This window comes from Phyllostomus hastatus, unplaced genomic scaffold, assembly GCF_019186645.2.
Source record: "Phyllostomus hastatus isolate PE091 unplaced genomic scaffold, TTU_PhHast_1.1 phas_scaffold_216, whole genome shotgun sequence".
Taxonomy (NCBI): domain Eukaryota; kingdom Metazoa; phylum Chordata; class Mammalia; order Chiroptera; family Phyllostomidae; genus Phyllostomus; species Phyllostomus hastatus.
The window spans coordinates 4199014-4208392 of record NW_025334018.1 but is presented as its reverse complement, the minus strand read 5'-3'; the positions used below and the strand labels follow the sequence as shown (position 1 = coordinate 4208392).

Below are 9379 nucleotides of genomic sequence, written 5' to 3'. Positions count from 1 at the left end.
GTTTATTATTTTGGTGTGGGGCAGTTGCAGACCTCCGCTTGGCCTTCATTGTTCACTTGTTGGGTCCAGAAACAAAAGTGAGTATTGTGCAATATCGAGGATGTCCATTTCAATTATATGATGTAGGTACACATGGGGAACTGACCACTGGGCGGACCCATGGCCTCGGTCAGTGAATGTAACGTGAACCGGACCTGAGCTGGGACCCCAGTTATTATCCGAACCCCATATGCTCCTACTCTAACAGGGGGCTGTGGTATAACTTTGGGTTGTCAACTATCAATGTTAATTCAGATCTTTTATCCAAAAAATCTTCAAAAAGTCTCAGTATTCTCCCTTTTTTCAATAATGGTCATCAACATAAATGATTTGTGTTGGCATTTTTATCTTTCTTAGTATGGGCCATCATTTACCCCGAGCCTCCTAGGACTATCCCAGAGGTGCATTTGCCCTGTATCCCAGGGGTCCTGTCAGGATTTAAATCCTACATCACAGGAGAGTGCTCCTATATCAATAAATTCTTCCACACCTAACTTTATGTCCCCCTGCCCTTGATCCAGCACTCTGAGTATCCAGTTCCATGTATAATGTTACCAAATCCTGCAGGTACATATATATATTAGCCAGATCTTGAAACTCCTTTAGTGTATATTCCTTTTCTCTCTCTTTTTTTAGAGGGTCAGGCATCCTCTTTGGAACTTTGCTAGAGTTTGATTCTTATTTTTGGTCCTATTGCCAGGAAAGTAGGTGGAAATAAATCCTTTAGAGGGTGAGTATTGTCTTGTAAAGCATCTGCCTCCTTTGAAGCCTTTGTGTGATTTTTATGTAAACCAGAAATGGGCCAATTCTGTAGGCTCAGAGAGTTCAGAGAAATCTAGAGATTCAAGATTCTCAGCTGCATCTGCCCACATGTGCCTATCTCAAGTGTCAGGATTTTACCCCCTTTTTAAAGAACCCTAACCCGGGCATAGGAAATCTACTGGGGCTGAGAATTCAACCTTTTCTAAAGCTCTGCTACTCATGTAATTAACATTAGTCCTCCACTCTGATGCCCACTGGATGCAGAGATTAAGATTTCCTTAAATGCTTTCAAGAGCTCTGGGTGGCTTTTTCAGTCTGTCTTGACTTGGTGATCAATTCCATGGAACTTATAGTTACCATTTCCCTCACACCTCTCAAGTGCCAGAGATACTGCAGGCGTGCCTATCTTCTCAACCAACAACCCCTTCCAGTGGACCTCTGCTGGCGGTTTCAGTCACTGCATCACTTCAGCACGTTAGACTATCCATATCCACCTAACACCATAAGAGTTCCTTTTGTCAGCCAACAGGTGAAAAATTTATCACCCAAATCCCCTTTTAGAGTTTACTTGCTAGAGCCACTCCTGACACAAACTGTCTTAAATTGGATCTCTTGGAAAAAGACCAAGATGAAGAGACCCGTGAACAAGGTTTATTGGGGAGAGCGAGCATGCACTCTCAGGAGATGCAAATGTAAGGTAGTGAGGAAGGCAAGGTTTGGCAGAGGGGGAAACTGACCCACAATGAAAATATAACAGAAGCTTCAGCTGATCCAGTGGGGAATGTAGGAGCTAGAATGGCCCTTCGAAGTTGTCCAAAATTGAGGCAAAGAGGCCAGATCTTTGCACTCCTGCATAAACCAGAAATTGCCTCACCCAAGGTTACATGAGGTTAACCTACCCTGTGGGAGGTCGTGTAACCTTGGGTGAGGCAATTTCCTGCCACACAAAGCACTGCCCTGAGGGAAGCAGCTGTGCTATCAGCATCTGATATTCCCACCAGCTGGAGAATGGACTCAGTGGCCCCAAAGGGGACATGGGTGGAGCACTATAGTATTAAATGCATTTAAAAAAGTATTATTGCACACAGATGTGCCCAGAACTGTGCTAGAGCCCATGGAATCACATGGCCTGGCTATCAAGAACCTCATAAACTACACACAGTATTTTTAAAAATGTGTATGTTGTCTGTTTCCATGTCCTAGGACATAAGTTCTGGGGGGGCAGGAACTGTGTTTTATTACTTTCCCCCAGGTGTCTAGAACTTGATTTGTAGTTGAATTAATCTAATTGGAGGCTTGAGATACGAAGGAGGAGGAAGTGGCTACGTGTTATGCAGAATAGTAGTGGCAAGCATCCAGAGAAAGAGAGGTGAGGCTCAGCGTGGGTGTGAGGACCTCATCTGGAATCATGGCGCCAAGCTAGAGCATTCTCTACTCAAGGGTGGGACTCTGCATGAAGGAAGTTCACGCGTTCATCATGTGCGATTTGTTTATTTATTTATGAGCAAATATTTTAGTTAAACATTAAGAGAGAAAAAAACACTTTGGAAAGCATACAGAAAAGGTAGTTGATGTTGAATCACTTATGAAATGAAACCTTAAGGAGTCCGACAAAAATAAACCTTTGGCCCTGGCTGGTGTAGCTCAGTGGGTTGAGTGAGGACTCCGAACCAAGGGTCGTAGGTTTGATTCCTAATCAGGGCACATGCTTGGGTTGTGGGCCAGGTCCCCCGTAGGGGGCATGCAAAAGGCATGACACATTGATATTTCTCTCCCTTTCTCCTTCTCTTCCCCCTCTCTCTAAAAATAAATAAATAAAACCTTAAAAAAGGAGGCGAGTGGTAGGGAGAAAATGCAGACAACTGTAACTGAACAACAATAAAGTAATTTAAAAAAGAATAAGACAACTGTAATTGAACAACGATAAAGTAATTTTTTAAAAGAATAATACAATATAAATAAAAAGAAAAGGTTAAATAAAAATAAAGGCAAAATTAAAAAGCTAGACAAAAAAAAGAAAAGTTACTTTTTAAAAAATGTACCTTTGGTCAACTTTTGCTTGTTTAAATTCCTTTTGACCTCCTGTCCCAGTGCAGGTGAAAATGACAGCTGCCGCGAGAGGTATGGAGTTGGAGACTCTGGGACAATCGGAGGGCATGGGGGTTACATACTCAGGCAGTGCCTTTCTTTTCTTTCTTTTTTCCTTCCTTCCTTCCTTCCTTCCTTCCTTCCTTCCTTCCTTCCTTCCTTCCTTCCTTCCTTCCTTCCTTCCCTTCTTCCTTCCTTCCTTCCTTCCCTTCTTCCTTCCTTCTTTCCTTCCCTCCCTCCCTTTTCCTCCCTCCCTCCTTCACCTCTGGACATTTTTTCATTGCCTTCGAGAGAGAGGAAGGTAGAAAGAAAAATATCGATGCAAGAGTGAAGCACTGAGTGGCCGTCTCCTGTTTGCACCAGGACCAGGGATCCTACAACAGCTACCAGGCCATGCTCCAACCAACTGGGCCATACTGGTCAGGATTTCTCTGGCAGTGTTTTCATTTCCTTCGCAGCCTCACTTTCACCTCTGTTATCACCAAGTAGTGCAAGCAACCATGGCAACCTGCTCTGTGAAAATGTCTTCGCCTCTTGAGCTGCAGTAGAAGGCCTGGGCTTGTGGTCCACATGGTCCAGTTCCCCGAAAGTCAGTGAAGACCACTCTTGTCTGCAGTCACAGGGATGCTGCTCTTCCCACAAGCCAGGCTGTGGATTCTCCAGAGGTCCTGCATGGCCTTTGGATACATAGTAGATTCACAGGACATGTTGGCGGCCCCCAGAAAAACAGACCACCCACTTCAATGACAGCAAAGGAGCAGGTGTAGCCAGTGTAGATCTGGGATACCTCACACCCAGGGAAGCTGAACAGCTCCACCAGGCAGGGGGCCGTCTCCTCCTTCTGCTCTGCATGGCCCCAGCCAGCTGTAGCCACTGAAGGCCCAGAAGAAGATACTCTTCTGGGAGTCAAGGATCACCATATGGTTAGCACCACAGGCCACATCTCATACGACCACATTGGAGACTGGCAGAATCTGCCCATCTTTTGTCTTTTTTATGAAGATGACCACTTGACAGGATGCCAGCTTGCAGTCGTACTCTATGCGCTGAGCCCCAACTTTGAACTTCCCGTCTGAGTTGTGTCTCAGCTGATCATATTCAAGGCACCCAAAGGAATAGAGGTTCCTTTGCAATCCATTATCATACTGAGCTCAGCCCCACAGACCATTTTGGTAATTGGATGGCCAATGTACATGATCCGTGCAAGGCTTAAGACATGTTGTCCATCTGGTTGCCAAGGCCCAGCTGCCCCATCTTGTTCTCTCCAGATGCAAACACAGAGCTCGTGTTTGCACGAGCCGGGGTGTGGTTCCTCCCACAGGCCACTGACACGATCACTCCGTGGCTGAGACCCTCAATGATTCTGGGGGATTCAACTCTCTTGGTGTTGCCGTATCCTAGCTGCCTCAGCTCCATAGCTTCCCTTTCATGTTGATAAGGAGGACACTGCATGCAGTGTGTGGTCCTGAAACCACTATCCACACCTGGACCCCTGACAGGTACTGATATCTGTGGGCCCCCCACAAATTCTGACCAAGATCGTGGTAGGCAACTTGTTGTTTAGGTACTTCTTTTTTTTAAAAGATTTTGTTTAGCCCTGGCTGGTGTGGCTCAGTGGGTTGAGTGTGGGCCTATGAACCAAAGGGTTGCAAGTTTGATTTCCAGTCAGGGCACATGCCTGGGTTGTGGGCCAGGTCCCAAGTTGGGGGCACTCAAGAGGCAACTACACATTGATATTTCTCTCCCTCTTTCTCTCTCCCTTCCCTTCTCTCTAAAATAAATTAAAAAAAAATTTTTAAAGACCTTATTTATTTTTAGAGAGAGGGGACAAGAGAGAGAGACATTGATTGGTTGCCTCTCTCATATGTGTGTCCCAACTGAGGACCCCACCCACAACCTAGGGATGCACCCTGACTCGGAATTCAACCAGCAACCTTTTACTTGGTGGAATGATGCCCAACCAACTGAGCTACACCAGTCAGGTCTAGGCACTTCTTTTTTGACCAATCAAGTCCCAGTTGGTTGCCCCCCAAATCAAAAGTTGCATTTTGCACTTAGACCCTTCAAGTATGACACTCCTAGTGCGTTCAGTGCTCGGGCTTGGTGATGACCGCTGCTTCACTGGGCGCTTGCCCCTACCAGGTGCCCTGTGGAACTCCAGGCTGCCCTCCTCACCGCTGCTGTCATCCATCACATGGGTTTTATTTCTGCAGTCTGTGGTCTTCAGCACAGTCTCTGGATGCCTACCTGCTGAGTTTTCCAAGCATCCAAATGGTGTGAGGAAAGTCTTCACATTCCACATGAGATGCATTGTGGCATAATAGATGGGGAGTCATAAAATCTGGATTTGAATTCAGACTTACCCATTAACTAGCTGTGTGGACTCGGGGAATTAGAAGGCTTTCTCAATATCCTCATTTAGAGAACGGGAGCAATAGTTCTACTATATACACAGCTGTTTTGAGGACCAAGAGAACTGATGTACATGAAGCAGGGTATTTCCCTTCAATCTTTCAGCAAAGGAGGCTGCTACTGGGAGGAAAGTCAGAGAAGAGGGCACCTGGGCAAATTCCAGGCTTGGTGGTGCCCTGAGCCCTGTCCACATGCACATTCTCTTGATATCTCTAGACACCCTCCACAGGTGCACGTGCACTAGCTACTGAGCTGGCTAATTGGTTTTAAAGTCTTTTCCTTATCTTTTCCCCTGGGAGGCCTCTTTTTGTAGCAGCAGTGTGCCTGTGCAGACAGACCGAGCCGTGACCAGAGACAGAGAATCTTCGCTATGGCCCACATGCAGCTCCCGACAAAAGCCAAGGGCTGGCTCCGGATCCGCAGCCTCCTGGTCCGACAATGCATGGCAGAGTTTCTGGGTGTGTTTGTGCTCATGGTAGGCAGGGTAACTGGGGGAGGGTGACGGGAGGTGGGCAAAAGCTTTTGGCACCTCCTGGTGTTCTTTCTCTGGAGTCCTGCTTCCTTTCAACTACCCACTCTTTCTCTCTCCGCTCCCCTCGTGTCTCTTATATGCCTCTTCTACTTCCTCATTTTTATTCCTGTCCCTTTCTCTCATCCTCCTTCTCTTTCTTTACTTCTTTTCACTTCTCCTATTTCTTTTCCCTTCCCTCTTTCTGCTTTTCTCCCTTCCTTGCTGATTCCTCACATTTGTTCATCAGTTCAACTCTTCCGGCTGGTCCCCTCACCTTCCCAGTCACTTTCCCCCGTAGATTTACCAGGCTCCCTATTCCTGGTTCCTTGCTCCTCATCTTCCCTCTCCTCACCAGGTCTTCACCCAGAGCGCTGTGGCCCAGGCTGTCACCAGTGGAGAAAGGAAAGGCAACTCTCTCACCATGTTTCTGGCTGGCTCTTTTGCTGTTGTGATAGCCGTCTACGTGAGTGGTAATGTCTCAGGTGAGGAGAGGGTGCCTGGTCACTAGACATGCTGGGATATGTGAGTGTGGGTGTATGGTGATGGTGAAAAGGTGACTCATGGACATTATCTCCTTGAGCTTGATCGTGCCCTGGACTGAGATATGCCTTTAGCCCAGTCCAGCTCCTCCCCTTTCCATATCTCTCCATCCCCCTTCCTCACGTTAATCCTCTGCTCACCTAGACAGAGATCTACAGCAAGGTATTAAGGGTAGGTGCTATCCTCTTGTGTCCCCTCACTGAAGCCCTCTGGGGTTCATCTTTGCTCAGGACCTCATCTGCTGTCCCCCAGAAACACACAGCATCAGTATGCCTGGCTGGAACCTTGAGACACAGGCACTGTAGTGGAAAGAGCTGACCTTGGCTTCATTGTGTGACCTTGACAAGTTGCTTAACCTTGAAATTCAACTTCCTAATTTATATGATGGGAATAGTAACATCTGCCTTAAGAATTGTGGGGAGTGACCTCGCTGGTGTGGCTCATTTGATTGAGTGCCAACCTGCAAACCAAAGGGCTGCAGGTTCGATTCCCAGTCAGAGCTCATGCCTGGATTGTGGGCCAGGTCCCCAGTTGGGGATGCCCAAGAGGCAGCCACACATTTATGTTTCTCTCTCTCTCTTTCTCCCTCCCTTCCCTTCTCTAGAAATAAATAAATAAATAATCTTAATTTAAAAAAAAAGAATTATGGGGACGAATAGCAATGGTACCTGGTGGTGCCTGTCAGTGACACTTTAACAGATTTTTTTTTCCCCTCTCGATCCTCAAAGGGGCTCACCTGAATCCAGCCTTTTCCCTGGCCATGTGCCTCCTGGGACGCTTCCCCTGGGCCAAGCTTCCCATTTACTCCTTGGTGCACCTAGTGTCTGCTTTCTGTGCCTCCGGAGCCACCTATGCTCTCTACTATGGTAACAGGGGGAACAACATTGGGGCATCTGTGTGTGGGCAGGGCTGCCTTGGAATGGTTTTGAATGAGAAAGATGAAAATCCTAGGTGTTCGCCTCTCCAACAGATGCCCTGCAGAACTATACAGGAGGGAACCTGACAGTGACTGGCCCTAAGGAGACAGCTTCCATCTTTGCCACCTACCCTGCTTCCTATCTGTCCCTGAATAATGGCTTCCTGGATCAGGTAGATGTGGGGGGAAGACCTGGGAGAACCCTGACCTTTGTCCCTGCCCTCTGCGACCTGGGCCTATTGTTAAGCTTCTGGGTGGGATGGGATGTGGAGTTAGGTCTATCTTGCCCCACTCCCCAACCCAGCTGCCTGTATTGACAAAGTCAGATGACACAGTGGTGGCCTGGACTGTTTGGGTGAGAGAGGGAAGATGGAGCACCTGGCAGCTGTTGGGAACCCCTCTGCCTCTGTCCACTCCAAGGTCCTGGGCACCGGGATCCTGCTTGTGGGGGTCTTGGCCATCCTGGACACACGGAATAAGGGAGTACCAGCAGGTCTGGAGCCTGTAGTGGTGGGGCTGCTGATCCTGACCATCGGGCTGTCCATGGGTGTCAACTGTGGATGCCCACTCAACCCTGCCAGGGACTTGGGCCCACGACTTTTCACCTACATGGCTGGCTGGGGCCCTGAAGTCTTCAGGTATGAGACAACCTCCCCTGGTACTCTCCCTCCACTCACCTTCCTCTGCTAAAGGCTCTGTTCCTGGGTTTCCAGCTTTCTCCCTTAAACAGTTCTCTTGGTCTCTTAGGACAGTGCCCCAGTTCCCCCTTTGCCCTCCCCCTGCCACCCTTTTCACTGAAACGGTAAGATTTAGAGTTTGTATTCTGCGACACATATTACCTCTTTGGGCATTAGTGACCTCATCACCAAAACAGGTATATTCAGATAATTACCTAAGGCAAGATGCTGGACTAAGCTTTCCTGGGGACTCCTCCTAAGTGCTGGGCTTTCATGCCAAGACACCTTCTTCCTGGTGTCCATCACCCCAGAAACTGCTTAGGGAGTTCTCTTGCTACTGCCCCCAGTCCTTTGGGGGAAGGCTAGGTGAGTCACCGCTGATATCTTTATTTTGTCCTCTTGCAGTGCTGGTAATGGCTGGTGGTGGGTGCCTGTGGTGGCCCCTATGGTGGGGGCCACCCTTGGCACAGCCACATACCAGCTGCTGGTGGCTCTGCACCACCCTGAGGATTCAGAGCCAGCTCAGGATCTAGAGTTGGTTCAACACAAAGCCTCAAATTTGGGAAACAACTGACTCTGACTGGATGCCACAGTGTAAGCTATGATTCTGACACAACAGTCCTACCTCCCTCATGGACACTAAAGAGGGCCAGAGACCCAGACCTGGCGACAGCAGGCCCTGGGAAGCTTCTCTGTTTACTCACCTAGGCTTCCTCCTAAACTGGGGAGGATGCCTGGACAGGGAGACCAGTAGATAAGGTCCAGTCTTCATCCTCTCCTCCCCCAAGCCTGTTTTGGTATCCTGCGGGCTTCCAAGAACGCAGTTCCTCAAAGTGGCCGCCAGAGGGTGCGCATCCTAGGAGCCGGATCGGGAAAGCTGCGGGAATCTGCAGGGTGATGGGGGCCGACTGTCCGGTGGAGGGGCATAACCCTGGGGACTTCTTCCCAAGCTTAGTCCCCACTGCCTGACTCCCAGGTCTCATAACCGCAGCGCCTCTGCCCCTAGGTTCAGCCAGCCCCCAGATAACAGGTACAGGTGGGGACACTGTTTCCACCAAGGGGGCGTGGTGAGGTCCGGGCAGGGGGAGGGTGGCGAAGAAGACCCGATGGGCGGTGGAACACAGCCATTCCAGCGCCTAGAGACCTGTAGAGCAAAGCGTAGAAACTGCGGCACACGCAATACGTAGACATTCTGGGCAGGGTGCAGTACAACGAGACGAGCTGGGGGAGGAAAGAAGGCGAAGACACAGAAGGATTCGAGGGGAATGAATAAAGGGTTAAGGGAAGGCTGGTGCTAAGAAAAATTCTCTCTGTCCATTGCTTCTCCAGCTCTCGTGCCCCTCCCCGAAGAAGATTCCTTTTCAGCAAAGAAGACAGTTTTCTCCAGTTGCCTTTTTTTTATTAAAACAAATCTCAGAACTGTCTCGCCTCTTG

General features: G+C 48.7%; 1 protein-coding gene and 1 pseudogene across 2 annotated transcripts; one reads left to right on the top strand and one right to left on the bottom strand.

Moving 5' to 3' along the window:
• Positions 1–3367: 3367 nt before the first annotated feature.
• On the bottom strand, positions 3368–5200 carry LOC123804581 (annotated as a pseudogene).
• Positions 5201–5644: 444 nt separating this feature from the next.
• On the top strand, positions 5645–9367 carry AQP10 (aquaporin 10). 2 transcript variants are annotated; one of them, XR_006783192.1, is made up of 7 exons: positions 5645–5776; positions 6168–6294; positions 7081–7218; positions 7323–7441; positions 7689–7906; positions 8351–8975; positions 9275–9360. XR_006783192.1 is itself a non-coding variant. In XM_045817092.1 (7 exons), the coding sequence occupies exons 1-6, from the start codon at positions 5672–5674 to the stop codon at positions 8517–8519; spliced, it is 876 nt and encodes a 291-aa protein (XP_045673048.1). In that variant the 5' UTR covers positions 5645–5671; the 3' UTR covers positions 8520–8539; positions 9275–9367. The 2 variants fall into 2 exon arrangements, 1 of the variants encoding a protein (XP_045673048.1); XM_045817092.1 differs by having other exon boundaries at positions 8351–8539; positions 9275–9367.
• Positions 9368–9379: the final 12 nt, after the last annotated feature.